Genomic DNA, 15,507 nt, shown 5'->3' with positions numbered 1-15,507 from the left:
AAGAAGAAGAAGAAGCTGGGACATGGAAGCCAGAAAAGCAGCAGCCAAAGGAGAGGAAGGAAACCCTCAGGTGTCCTGGAGGCTGAGTGAGTGCAAGAAGTATTTTCCAGGGAAGAGGGACCCGCTGAATCCAGTGCTGCTTTAAAGGTCGAGTACGTGATAGAGATGGGGAGTAGAGAAAGCCCTTTCGTGATGTTTAGAGGCAAAGGGAAGAAAGAAATTGGGCAATAGCTGGAAAAAGAAGTGGGATCAAGAGAATTTTCTTTTAAAAGAAGAATGGAATATTTTGTATGCTGATGGAAATGAACCAATAGTGAGGGAAATTTTGATGCACAGGAGAGAAGAGAATTGCGGAGCTAGGATTTACAGTGGGGGGCTTGGCCTTAGGCAGGAGAATGGACAGTTCATCCATTTAAGAGGATGTAGAATATTAAATGGGCACAGATGCAAGTAGTTGAATTGAAGTAGTGGGAGTTTGTGGAAGGTTCCCATCTGATTGCAACTTATGTTGACATAATATTTGACCTGTGATTTGATTTTTTTTTGAAGTATAGTTGCTGTACAATATTATATGTTACAGGTGTACAATATAGTAATTCATAATTTTTAAAGGTTATACTCCATTTAGTTATAAAATATTGGCTATATTCCCCGTTTTGTACAATATATCCTTGTAGCTTTTTTTTTTTTTCCTTTTTTTTTTTTTGCGAGGGCTTTCTCTAGTTGTGGCAAGTGGGGGCCACTCTTCATCACAGTGCGCGGGCCTCTCACTATCGCGGCCTCTCTTGTTGCGGAGCACAGGCTCCAGACGCGCAGGCTCAGTAGTTGTGGCTCACGGGCCTAGTTGCTCCGCGGCATGTGGGATCTTCCCAGACCAGGGCTCGAACCCGTGTTCCCTGCATTGGCAGGCAGATTCTCAACCACTGCGCCACCAGGGAAGCCCCCTTGTAGCTTATTTTATACCTAATAGTTTGTACCTCTTAATCCCCTACCTCTAAAGTGCCCCTCCCCCTTCCCTCTCCCCACTGATAACCACTAGTTTGTTCTCTGTGAGTCTGCTTCTTTTTTGTTATATTCTCTAGTTTGTTGTATTTTTTAGATTCCACATGTGATATCATACAGTATCTGTCTTTTTCTGTCTGACTTATTTCACTTAGCATAATGCTCTCCAAGTCCATCCATGTTGCTGCAAATGGCAAAATTTCGTTCCTTTTCTATGGCTCAGTAGTAGTCCATTCGTTTTCTTCATCCATTCATCTGTTGATGGACACTTAGGTTGCTTCCATATCTTAGCTATTGTAAATAATGCTGTTATGAATGTTGGGGTGCGTGTATCTTTTCAAATAAGTGTTTTCGTTTTTTTCAGATATATACCCAGGAGTGGAATTGCTGAGTCATAGGGTAGATCTATTTTTAGTTTTTTGAGAAACTTTCATACCGTTTTCTTACAGTGGCTGCACCAATCTACATTCTCACCAACAGTGTACGAGGGTTCCCTTTTCTCCACATCCTCTCCAACATTTGTTATTTGTGTTCTTTTTGATGATAGCCATTCTGACAGGTGTGAGGTGATATTGTGGTTTTGATTTGCATTTCCCTGATGATTAGCAATCTTGAGCATCCTTTCATGTGCCTGTTGACCTGTGATTTGATTTTAAGATGAAATCATCCAGGCCCCTGATGCTAAAACAAATGTATATAGAATGCTTCCTCCTTCTAATGTACTTGGGTAAGCATCACTTAAAATAGGATGATTGGAGTCTTTTGTACCATCAAGACCCAAAACTCTTGAGAGCCGTTGCTCTAATAAAGGAATGCTACTTTCCGCATTGCCACTCCTTTAAGGTCTGGCGCTTAGTAGGTGTTAAGTATTTTGAATTAATGAATGACTCTGAGACAAAATTTGGGGGACTTCCCTGGTGGTCCAGTGGTTAAGAATCCATCTTCCAATGCACGGGACGCAGTTTGATCCCTGGTTGGGGAACTAAGATCCCACGTGCGTGCTGCAACTACTGAGCCCGCGCACTGCAACTACAGAAGCCACGTGCTCTGGAGCCCGGGTGCCACTACTGGAGGGAAGCCCGAGTGCTGCAACCAAGAGCCTGTGCACTGCAGTGAATGATTTGTGCCGCAACTAAGACCCGATGCAGCCAAAAATAAATTAATTAATTAATTTAAAAATAATAATAATAAGACAAAATTTGGGGCTTCCCTGGTGGCGCAGTGGTTAAGAATCTGCCTGCCAATGCAGGGGACACGGACGGGTTCGAGCCCTGGTCTGGGAAGATCCCACATGCCGTGCAGCAACTAAGCCCGTGCACCACAACTACTGAGCCTGAGCTCTAGAGCCCGCAAGCCACAACTACTGAGCCCGCATACCACAACTACTGAAGCCCGCGTGCCTAGAGCCTGTGCTCCGCAACAAGAGAAGCCACTGCAATGAGAAACCCGCTCACCAAAACAAAGAGCAGCCCCTGCTCGCCACAGCTAGAGAAAGCCCACGTGCAGCAACGAAGACCCAACGCAGCCAAAAATAAATAAAAAATAAATTTATTAAAAAAAATAAAAGACAAAATTTGGATACTTTGGTGAGCACAACTTTGGACAACCATTTCATAGTGCCAGCCAGCTGGTGCTATGGAGTTTGAGTCATAGATAGGAGTCCCATGATAGTTTTTGAACTCCCTTCCTTTTATAGGGTTACTCATCTGTGCCTGTATTACCGAGAATTTTAGAAAGATGTAATAAGCTGGCCTGAAATTTGCCTCATCTGGTGGTTGGACTGCTCTGTGTTACTTAGCAACATTAGTGTTGTCGTAGGCACATTAAATATTAGTGATCTATTAAATTACGTATTCTCCAACAAGCAGAACCTAAATAATGTAGCAGACTGAGTTTTACACCAGGATTCTCTTTAGCACCTGACTACTGGTCCTAGGACCAGCAGCGTTGCAGAATCTCAGCCCCCAACTCAAATCTGCTGAATCGCAATCTGCATTTTCACAAGATGCCCATGTGATTTATATGCATTTTAAGATTTGAGAAGTACAGCCTCAGATAACCCTATTTAATTGACGTAAGATACTGCAAGTTGAGGACAGTGTTTGAGGGTTATAGAGAGTCACCCCTCTAAGACTGTAGATTAAAGGAAATAAAATTTTCCTTAGGAGGCTAAATATAAAAATCAACATGTAAAGGAGTGTAGAGATATGCAGAGTCAATTTTTGGAGGCAGAATGATTCCCAGGATGGACTTTGAGCGTAACCTAATTGAATACATAAACACCTCCAAGGAAATCTTGAGGGACAGTGGCTGAAGGCCTGTGCTCTAAGAATAGCTGCGCTTGGGACTGTCCAGGCTGATCGATCCATCATTGGATCACTGAAGAGGGAGACTGGTTTTGTGTGTGTGTGTGTGTGTGTGTGTGTGTGTGTGTGTGTGTGTGTGTGTATTGTCCTATATTGGAGTATTTTAGCCTGAGACTCTCATCCTCCCTTTGAATAACAATTGCAACTCCCCTTATTCTATTTATATGTTCCAGCTCCCCAAGGGAGCCCAAGATTTTCATTCAGCTTCATATTGGCCTACCCACAGTGAGGCAGCCCATTGTCGAGAACATAACGAAAATGTTAGACCAACCACATGTTGCCAAGGGCTTCTTCCAGAACCACATTTAGGGACCACCTCTGGCTACTTATTTTGCCTGTCTAGCCCTAGGCCCCATGGAGTCCCTAATACAGCCCTTTCCTCTTTAATTCTCCTATACTTAGGGTGCAGTTTTCCCCCTTAAGATTGCGTGCATAACTTTACCCAGTGTCCTCAGCAACGCTTTCCCCATTTTCCTCCAATACCTTGCTGCCCTTTCCTTATATGAGTTTTATTGCTAATCACTTAATTAGAGAAACAGAAAGGGGTTAATAAAATAAACAATGGGGGTGGGATAATTAAGTTCCCAGCTGGTTTTAAAGTTCTTAGAGTCATTATCTGGTTCCTGATTGATGTCATCAGGAGCTGCAAACTCAGCAGGGGGGGAGGCAAGTGGTGTGAGTGAGCGAGGAGGATGGGTGTCTACAGGAAGGGGCACCGACCCATGTGGCCACGTGGGAAATGAGTCCAGAGTTGCAGGAGACTTAGCTTTTCAAGAGAAGCCAGAAATTTGAATTTGTGTGTGAAATCTGATTTTAAAGCTGTGACAACTTGTGCTTCCACTGCAGGGGACACGGGTTCTATCCCTGGTGAGGGAACTAAGATCCCGCATGCCACAAGGCACGGCCAAAAAAAAAAAGAAAAAAGGCAATGACAGCTCATTCAGAATTTTTGAAAACATTAAATCGGTCTTTAAAAAAATGCAGTTGACTTCTGTCTTTCCCCTACATTCTCCTAATTCTGATCATGTCTGTGGTCATTCGTCATTCTCAGCCACCTTATGGAGGGGGAGAGGGGGACAGACAAATAGGAATTTCTTATCTCTGGGGTTTGTGTTCATTTTTACCCCTTGGGTTCTTCCAGAAGGACACAACACTTATTTATTAATGGGAACACTGGGCCCTGCCCAGAAAATTCCCCTTTGGCCCATTCCTCATAACTGATTTAGTTATTTCAATCTACTGACCATTTACTGAGTAGCTACTCTGTACCTGGGGCTGTGTGGGAGGGACCCCTACAGGATTCTGAATGGTTCTGTGCTGTGTGTATTTCTGTGATTCTCATGCAGTGTTGTTACTGACCTGTTGTCACTGGGGCATTTTTTGTTTAGTTGGGTTGTGTTTTTCAGCTTTCTTGAGGTGATACAGTACATAATTGTATACAATCCTATAACCACCACCACAAACAAGATCTAGAACAGTTAGTTGCATTACCCTAAGAAGTTCCCTCGAATCCTTTACAATCAATCCACTCCCCAAACTCCTGGGCCCCAGGCAACCCCATCAGCTTTCTGTCACTGAGCTTTGGAGTCATACAGTAAACAGTCTTGTATTTGACTTCTTTCACTTAGCATAATGGGGCATATATTTGTTGTCACTTGGTATATAGTAAACCCTTTTGCCTCTGCTTCCTAAATCAATACTAAATCTGTCTGTCCACTTACACTGTCTACTGCTCCGTTGCTGGGCTAAGCCACCATCCTCTTTTGAACCAACCCTTACAATGGAATTTAACACGGGCTCTGAGCCGTGACTCTCGTACCTCTGTAATCCATTCTTCACACAGGAGCCAGTGATCTACGTAATGTAAATCAAGTCGTATCACTCTCCCACTTAAAACCCTCCAGTGCCTTCCCATCACGCTTAGCTCCGGCTTTATGGTTGGTCTCCTACCTACCTTACTGTCTCACATATTGCCAATTACCCTCGCCTGGGCCCCCTGCATTTCAACCACGCTGGCTTTCTGTACCTCAGGAAAATGGTCCCTGTTTCCAGCTGGGAAAACCATTCCCAGATCTTCCCAAGACTGATGCCTTCAAATGTCATCTCAGGGACCACCCATCTCACTGCGCCCTCTGCCCCACCCACTCAATTTTTGTTGTCAACTGTTTTATTCTTCGCAGAGCATTTATCGTTTGCCAGTCTTTTTGTTTACCTGCTCATTTCCTCTCTCCTCCTTCTAGAACTCTTGAGAGCAGGGACCTCGGGCACTGCCATGGTTTCATCTCTGGCATGTAAAACATTGGCAATCATAAGCTATTAGTGAAAATTTCGTTAGTGATGCGTGCTTGTATGGTTGGGTCTGGGGAGACTTGTGCAGGTTTTATAAATCTTCATTGTAACCATGCAATAACTGTTCTTGCTAAAAGCCACACGAATTCATTTTTTTAAAGTTTTGTTTTCTCTCCCTTCAGCCTTTTATTATCTTTCAAATTGTTCTGTGCTCTTTAAACTTATTTAAATAATCATAAATGCAAAGTAATCTTTTCCTCTCCCTGAATTTGGATGCTCTTAAAAATATCATTTTTAAAAATGTTTTTCTCTTCAAATCACATTCTGTTAAATATTTCAGGTCTCTCATCCTCCAAGCATTTCCCTTCCCTGTTTTCCAACTAAATTTTTCTGAAAAGTAAAGAAAATTTAAGTCATAGTAAGGTGGTTAATTTTCCCTAACATTTTATTATGAAAAATGTCAAACATACAGCTAAGTTGAAAGAATTGTACAGTGAACAACCATATATCCATACCTATTTCTACAACTGTTAATTTTGCCGTATTTGCTTTTACCTCTCACTTTATCACATACCTATCCATCCATCAATGCATCTTATTTTTTTGATGCATTTTAGAGTAGGTTACAAACATCAGCATACTCTACCCCTTCTCATATCAGCATGCATAATATTAACCAGAGTTCACAATTTGTTTATGGGATTTTTTAAAGGTAAATTTCACATAGAGTGAAATGCATACATCCTAGGTATAACATTTGCAGAGCTTTGACCAATGTTTAGCCCAAACCCCTATCAAGATATAGAATAGTCTCATCACCCCTCATATGGTTCCCTTATGCCCCTTCCCAGCCATCCCCGTCCATGTACCCCCATAGGCAATCACTATTGTGTTATTTTTTTCCCTATCATAGATCAGTTTTGCCTATTCAAAAATTTCAAATAAGTGGAATTACACAAGATGTACTTTCTTGTGTCTGGCTTCTTTTTTTAAAATTTATTTTATTGAAGTATAGTTGATTTACAATGTTGTGTTAGTTTCTGGTGTACAGCAAAGTGATTCAGTTACATACATTTATATTTATATGTATTCTTTTTCATATTCTTTTCCATTATGGTTTATTACAGGATATTGAATACAGTTCCCTGTGCTATACAGTAGGACCTTGTTGCTTATCCATTCTATATATAATAGTTTGCATCTGCTAATCCCAAACTCCCAATCCATCCCTCCCCCACATCCCATCCCCCTTGGCAACCACAAGTCTGTTCTCTATGTCTGTGAGTCTGTTTCTGTTTCGTAGATAAGTTCATGTGTCTGGCTTCTTAGTATGTCTCTGAGAGTCATCCATGTTGTGGCTTGTATCAGTAATTTGTTCTTTTTTATTGCTGTGTAGTATTCCATTGTAGGAATGTGCCGTGGGTTGTTTATTCATTTTCTTGTTGATAAATATCTGGGTTATTTCCAGGTTGGGTCTACTGTGAAAACATTCTCTCTGAATACAAATGGATATATTTTTTAACTTCTCGAGTAAAACATGGGCTTGGTACTGCAGGGTCAAGGGGTGCCTGTAAGTTTTGTTTTATCAGACACTACCAGACCATTTATCCCAAGTGGTTGTAGGTAATTAACTTTTTAAAAGAATTGTTTATTGTGTAGGTAATAAGGTTATATGGTTCACACTTAAAATTCAACAGTGAAAATACCCTTCTTCTACCATATACCCCTTCCTTTCCACTTCCCATTTCTCCAACAGGTAGATAAATGTTCTTATTTTCTTTACCCTAGATGTTTTTACACATCTACAAACCTGTAAGAAGCTCACACTCTATATACACTTCTACACTTTGCTTTCTAAGAGGTTTTAGTTTAGAGTTATCTTGTCTCTGTGCCCTGTTATATAATATATACTACCTAAAGCTGAATAGCCCTGTGAGGATTCTGATTAGACAATTCAAAAAATGATCACTTGTATACTTTTCATGCCAAGGTGCTAGGGTAAGGATGGTAGATGCTTCAGCTCTCATGACTTGAATTTGATAACTGTACCTTTAAGGAGAGAATGTTCCCCTCAGATCTTTTGAACTAAGCAGTTCTGCAGTCTTGCTTCTGCACCCCAGAAAGTGAGACTTGAGGTGCAGCAGCATCCAGTACCTTTCCATGGTAACACTTCTAAAAGTTGTGGTTTTTATATACTCATAATCAGTAAGTTCAATCTGTTCCAAAACACCTTAATCTTGATGTGTTTTCTCCAGTTCATAATCACTTCTATTAAAAGTACAGTTAATTGACTAATCTACCGGATTTGCAACTAATATTCTCACAAAATGCAACGACATCTATATAATGCTCATTTGAGAGTTTCATGCCACAGATAACACCACTGTACAGACTTAGTGGGGGTGGTTATAGGGAGGGACTTGATTTTTAAAATGCCTCAATAAATTGATAGAGCCACTATGGGGAACAGTATGGAGGTTCCTTAAAAAACTAGAAATAGAACTACCATATGACCCAGCAATCCCACTACTGGGCATATACCCAGAGAAAACCATAATTCAAAAAGATACATGTACCCCAGTGTTCATTGCAGCACTATTTACAATAGCCAGGACACGGAAGCAACCGAAATGTCCATCAACAGAGGAATAGATAAAGAAGATGTGGTACATATATACAATGGATTATTACTCAGCCATAAAAAAGAACAAAATTGTGCCATTTGCAGAGACTTGGATGGACCTAGAGACTGTCATACAGAGTGAAGTAAGTCAGAAAGAGAAAAACAAATATCGTATATTAAACCATATATGTGGAATCTAGAAAAACGGTATGATGAACTTATTTGCAAAGCAGAAATAGAGACACAGACGTAGAGAACAAACGTATGGATACCAAGGGGGTAAGGGTGGGGTGGGATGGATTGGGAGATTGGGACTGACATATATTCACGACTACATATAAAATAGATAACTAATGAGAACCTACTGTATAGCACAGGGAACTCTACTCAATGCTCTGTGGTGACCTAAATGGGAAGGAGTCCAAGGAAGAGGGGATATGTGTATACGTGTGACTGATACACTTTGCTGTACAGCAGAAACTAACACAACAGTGTAAAGCAACTATACGCCAATAAAAAAAATTATTTTAATGCCTCAATTGTGCTACTTTTCATGAATATCTACTAGGAATTTCCATTGTTGTGGTTATCAATCATAGTTACAAAAACATGTATGAAGTATTTATAAAATAATAGCAGAAATGTACCCTAGGTAAAGCCCACTGGCTTATACAGCTACATCAGTGATCTCAAACCTTTGCTGCCTCTGCTTGTCACTGGGAGGAATTAAAGTGTCTTTAAGAAGACTACAGGGGGCTTCCCTGGTGGCGCAGCGGTTGAGAGTCTACCTGCCAATGCAGGGGACACGGGTTCGAGCCCTGGTCTGGGAGGATCCTGCGTGCCGCGGAGCAGCTGGGCCCGTGAGCCACAACTACTGAGCCTGCGCGTCTGGAGCTTGTGCTCCGCAACAAGAGAGGCCGCGACAGTGAGAGGCCCGCGCACTGCGACAGGCCCGCGCACCGCGACGAACAGTGGCCCCCGCTTGCCGCAACTAGAGAAGGCCCTCGCACAGAAACGAAGACCCAACACAGCCAAAAATAAATATAAATAAATAAAAATTAAAAAAAAATTATAAAGAAGACTACAGGGACTTCCCTGGTGACGCAGTGGTTAAGAATCCGCCTGCCAATGCAGGGGACACAGGTTCGAGCCCTGGTCCGGGAGGATCCTACATGCCACAGAGCAACTAAGCCCGTGTGCCACAACTACTGAGCCTGCACTCTAGAGCCCGCGAGCCACAACTACTGAGCCCACAAGTCACAACTACTGAAGCCCTCGCTCCTAGAGCCCGTGCTCCACAGTAAGAGAAGCCACCGCAATGAGAAGCCTGCGCACCGCAACTAGAGAAAGCCCGCACACAGCAACAAAGACCCAACGCAGCCATAAATAAATAAATAAATAAATGTATTAAAAAAAAAAGACTAAAAACTTTGAGCCTCTCCCAAAACAGTTTGAGGATAAAAATACTACTGTCTTCTGGCTCTGTGACTTCGGCAAGTTGTTACACCTCTCTGAACTTCAGTTTGCTATCAGTCAGGGTAAGGAGAAAGCAGCATTTAGGATTCCTGTGAGAGCGAAATGAGGTAAAATGAGCTGATGTGTATCAGTGCCCACCACGGGGCTTGGCACCAGTATATTTTGTTTGTTTGTTTTGCATGTCCCCTGCATTGGCAGGCAGATTCTTAACCACTGTGCCACCAGGGAAGTCCCTTGGCACCAATATTCATCTTCTGTTTGTATTAGCATAAAACTCAAACAAACTGTGAGAAAAGGGGGAAGACTTTTAGTTGACAAGAAACACAGTGTTATCTGCTTGCTCCTAAATTATATAAACAAAGAATTCCTGTCAGAACCACAGGTGTTGTATTAGAAGTGTTAATTATGAGTTGAGCATTTGGACCATTTGTAATAAATACCCTTCAAAGCTTACACTTTGAGAACCAATTCTTAGGGACTAAAAGAAATGCAAGGACAAATGTGCCTTAGAACTTACAATTAATCACCTGAGACAGAAGTAAAATATAGCAGAGGACTTAGGTCTTTTGATTCTGAAAGTATTGCTCTTTCCAACTGGGGTAGCTGCAGTTGTGGAAAGATAGGTCACTGAATTCTGAGTCAGGAAACCACAGCTTAAGGTCAACAAAGTTCAGGCACTTTCTGTAGCTGTGACCTTGCTGAAGTAACTTAACCTCTACGTACCTCAGTTTCCTCATCTATAAAGGAAATAATGATCTTTCTTAGGGGTTTATTAAGGTTAAATGAATTAAGGTATGTGGAAGTGTTTTAAAATTTTGTAAATAAAAAAAAGCAGTGTATCAAATTTGAAATTATATCAAAATATAAAGTTACCAAATGACATTAATAACAAAAACACCCAGGAAGAAAAGGGTAGGAACCCAGGCAGATCTGGGGTTCTAAATAAAGAGCAGGATAGTCCTATCAAGTTGTTGCTGAATCAGTCTTTATGTCACTCTGTTTAGTATTCATCTCCCAGAGAGAGGGTTTACTTAGTGTGGCGGACATTAGGCGCTCTGCCTTCAGCAGGGGATTATGGGCACCTGGATTGAGGTCCCACCAAATTGTATCTCATATAAGAGGTGTAGTTCCTGCAGAGCAAAATCAGGATGCTATGGCAAGAAAAAGGGGAAATGGGTGCTGGGCAGGCATCAACATCAAGAAGGTATTCTTGATGCATTCTTGAGGCATCTGCCTCAAGAACAATGAAGTCGTAAGCATCCTCTGTGTGCATATAAGAATTTTATAACAGAGGCAGAAGAGAGTACTTTTAAGAATCAGTAATGGCTGGGCTTCCCTGGTGGCGCAGTGGTTAAGAATCCACCTGCCAATGCAGGGGACACAGGTTCGAGCCCTGGTCCGGGAAGAATCCCACATGCCGCGGAGCAACTAAGCCCGTGCGCCACAACTACTGAGCCTGCGCTCTAGAGCCCACGTGCCACAACTACTGAAGCCCACGTGCTTAGAGCCCGTGCTCTGCAACAAGAGAAGCCACCCAATGAGAAGCCCGCGCACCGCAAAGAAGAGTAGCCCCTGCTCACCGCAACTAGAGAGAAGTCCGCGCGCAGCAACGAAGACCCAACGCAGCTAAAAATGAAAATAAATAAATTAAAAAAACAAAAAAGAATCAGTAATGGCTAATATACTAGGAATTTTGTTTGTGAAACTTCATTCAGCTGTATGTATACCTATGATATATGAACTTTTCAGTATGTATAGTTTACTTAAACAGCTTAACTTTTGCCGTGTATCAATATTCGCAAATATATATTACATGCTGAGTTAAGAGCTGTCAGCTCATGCTAATGTGTATAACCTATTGAAATGCTCACTTTTACTTCTGTGCACGTGTAGCCTTCAGCAGCTCCCATAGATAGGTCAAGATTTTCTGTGAATTCCGTTGACTGTGTTAAGATTTTATCATGATCATCTTTAAGTAAACAGAGAATATATTTCTTGACATGGAGGACATTCCTAAAGTGGTAGTTTTGATTAGGTAATTTCCTGCATCTGAGGATGAGTTTAAAATTATTTTATGAAGACTTTAACGTGTTTCGTATTTTTACCTCCTCAACTTGCTGCTATTTTCTTATCTAACACACAGAATCTCACAGAGCAAAGACCTATTCCCCCCAGCCCCACAGATTTTAAGATAAAATAGGATTAAAGAAAAGAAAGAACACGTTAGATATCCTTTGAGTTATAGGGGGTTTTTTGAAGTGTAGTTGATATACAATGTTGTGTTAGTTTCAGGTATCCAGGAAAGTGATTCATTTATACACACACTTAGATATAGATATAGATACATTCTTTTTCAGATTCTTTTCCATTATAGGTTATTAAGATATTGAATATAGTTCCCTGTGTTATACAGTTGGTCCTTGTTGTTTATGTATTTTATATATAGTAGTATGTATCTGCTAATCCCAAACTCCTAATTTGTCCCTCCCTCCCCCTTTCCCCTTTGGTAATCATAAGTTTATTTTCTATGTCTGTGAGTCTGTTTCTGTTTTGTAAATAATTTATTTGTATCATTTTTTAGATTCTACATATAAGTGATACCATGTGATATTTGTCTTTCTCTGACTTACTTCACTTAGTATGATCATCTCTAGGTCCATCCATGTTGCTGAAATGGCATTATTTTATTCTTTTTTATGGCTGGCAATATTTGAGTTATAGTTTTCATTCTGTTTGTAGGAAGGCTGTTTCACCACTTTGTCTGTCACCTTCTGTTTAAATGCGTGCAGCACACGTGGTGAGAACGTGTGGCCCCAGGGAGGTCTTGCAGGGAAGGTAAGAGACTCCCCAGCAGCTGTAGGATGCAGATGGAGCTTTCGTTTGGCAGAACAGCTCTTAGTGTACAAGATGTCATTAAAATACAGTTTCCATAAATGAACACCTAGTGGTGGCTCCTTTATACTGTTAAGGAAAGTGATGTATTCTTGGTTTGTGTCCTGTAGATTCTGCCGTTCTTGCATTGCTACCAGTCTCAAGAACAATAAGTGGACCTGTCCTTACTGCCGGGCATATCTTCCTTCTGAAGGAGTTCCAGCAACTGATGTAGCCAAGAAAATGAAATCCGAGTTCCAGAATTGCACCGAGTGTGACACCCTGGTATGTGACCCTGCCTTTGCTCATAGTTACCGGCTTCGAACTCTGAGAAAATTGTTTTGCAGCCAGTCATTTCACCTATGCCTTTGACCTCATCCTACCCCGACTTTCCAAAGTTTATTGTGTCAGCCTCTCCTCTTCCTTTCCTCTGGTTTCCTATGTATGGGCTGCTGGACAGCAGTCACCTGATGCCCAGCATCACTTAATTTTTCAAACAAATGCTTTCATTGACCACGTCCATTTCCTCTCTTCCCATTACTCCCATGACCCCCTATTATGTGGCCTCCATTCCTGCTATGCTGTTGCAGCCCACCCAATGAATAGCTTTATTTTCAATTCCAGTGGCATAATTCCACCTCTACTGTTCTGGGCTTTGCAGTATTTATCTCTGTTGACCACTTCCTCCTTGTTGCAGTTTTCCTCCGTTGTTACTATGCTAGCCTGGTTAGATCATGTGAGGTCTTAGAAGCTGTGACAAAGATTCTAGATTTTATCTTAAACGCAATAGTGAGTCATAGAAAAAGTATAAGCTTTTGATCAGGTTTATATTTTTAAGATATCACTCTAGCATGTGAGTGGAAAATGGTTTGGAGGGGGCAAAAGCAGGATTGGTGAAGCCAATTTAGTGGATTTTAGGATAGGTGTTAAGGAAGCTGGGTTAGGGTAATAGCATTAGGTATGGAATAAGAAGTTGTTTCAAGGTGTATTCTGGAGAGGGATTGAAGGAAATTGTTAATTAACTGGATGTGGAGGTGAGTGACAGTGAGGTATCAAAATGCTCCCCAAGTTTCTGAGATGAGTAGGTGAAGGTGCTAATATGGCGAGCAAATTTAGAGAAGAATCCACAAAGTTAAGTCTTAGATACATTAAATTTGAACTGCTAACGGAAGGATATTTAGGTATTACCAGTCTAGAGATCAAAAGAGAGATTGTGTACTGAAGATCTAAATTTCTCTAGAGAACCTTTCTTGATTGTTCATCTAAAATATAGCCTGTTACACTTTCTCTTAGCAGTCTGTGCTTTCTCTTCATAGCACTTATCACCATTTGTAATTATGCTTTTGTGAATTTTTAAATTTAATGTCCATTATCCATTATCTCCACAAGATTCCATGAGGGTAAGGACCATGACTGTTTTATTGACAGCTGTATACCCAGCACTTTGAAGAGTGACTGGCACATAATAAATGCTCAATGCATTTTTGAATATTTTTGTAAGACTCAAAAATCTATTCGTGGCTGCCTGATTACAGAATCCATGCATCATCTTTGGAGTCAGACATCCTGGGATTAAACATTAATTCTCTCCCTTACTCTTTGTGATCTGGGGCAAGTTATCAATCTAAGTTTTTGTTTGACTCTTTTAAATTGAGGGAAAAGGTAATGCTCGTGTCACAGGGTGGTTGTAAAGAGGTAAACAACAAAACGTAAGTGGCTTTTAGCACTGTGGAACATAGTAAATGCTCAAAATCAATAGCTTTTCACATTCTTAATATCATTACTGATTATTTTTACTTTGATATTTTGCCATCATTTAAAATTCAACATGCACAAAATCAAACTCAGCGTATTATTTTGTCTTCCAGTTCTTTATCCCATCTTTGGTACCTGTCAGAAGCAAGAGCATTCCCTCAGTTATCCTGGGTGGAGATCCCCTTCCTTTTTTCACCCCCCCCCCCCCCCCCGCGTTTCTGATTATTCACAAGTATTTTGATCTTTCCTTTGAGGTATTTCTTGTATCTGTCTCTTCCTCCTGTCAGGAATACCGCCATTCCTTCTACAGCCATTTTCAACTCTTCTTACTGTTCAGAGTCCTCCCTACCTCCCTTCCACGAGCCTGGCTTTAGTATTCCAGTCCCCAGTATCAAACGGTTTCCTGTCTGCTTGTCTTCACATCTTCTGTTTGTTTGTTTTTCCCCCATTAGATGATAAGCACCTTTAACGCAAGCTTAGTGGCTTGTGCTCCTTCTGCCACCTCTGACGATGGCTTTCACAGTTTTGTGTCTGGGGTAGATGCTCTATGAATTTATCAATTCATCTGGCAGGACATAGTCCCCAGATTGCTAATTTATATGAGGAATGTGTCTCTTTGTTGATCAAGGAATATAAAGAAGAAGAAAGAAACTTTTAACAAAAGTCATAAGGAGATGAGAGAGCACTGATGTGCAAAGTTGGATGTTAAAAGTTGTAAAACAGTCTGTCGTTTGTTTGTTTGTTTTTTAATTAATTATTTGTTTTTGGCTGCGTTGGGTCTTCGTTGCTGTGCGTGGGCTTTCTCTAGTTGCGGCGAGTGGGGGCTACTCTTCGTTGCGGTGCGTGGGCTTCTCATTGCGGTGGCTTCTCTTGTTGTGGGACAAGGGCTCTAGGCACGCGGGCTTCAGTAGTTGTGGCACATGGGCTCTAGGGTGCAGGCTCAGCAGTTGTGGCGCATGGGCTTAGCTGCTCCGTGGCACGTGGGATCTTCCCGGACCTGTGTCCCCTGCATTGGCAGGCAGATTCTTAACCACTGCACCACCAGGGAAGTCCCAAACAGTCTGTTTTAAGACAGATGCCTAGATCGGTCCTAGCTTTTACATCTTTTTAGATGGATAGTTATAA

General features: G+C 41.3%; 1 protein-coding gene across 1 annotated transcript in view; it reads left to right on the top strand.

The window, feature by feature from the left end:
* Window positions 1-15,507, top strand: part of RNF125 (ring finger protein 125) — a 36,896-nt gene that overhangs the window by 6,941 nt on the left and 14,448 nt on the right. The window contains exon 2 of the mRNA XM_061170006.1: window positions 12,759-12,912. Coding sequence (XP_061025989.1) covers window positions 12,759-12,912 — 154 coding nt within the window. The remainder of the gene's footprint in view (window positions 1-12,758; window positions 12,913-15,507) is intronic.

Source organism: Eubalaena glacialis, chromosome 15, assembly GCF_028564815.1.
Source record: "Eubalaena glacialis isolate mEubGla1 chromosome 15, mEubGla1.1.hap2.+ XY, whole genome shotgun sequence".
NCBI classification, from domain to species: domain Eukaryota; kingdom Metazoa; phylum Chordata; class Mammalia; order Artiodactyla; family Balaenidae; genus Eubalaena; species Eubalaena glacialis.
Note: the sequence above shows the minus strand (reverse complement) of the source record. Positions and strands in the feature narration are given on the sequence as shown.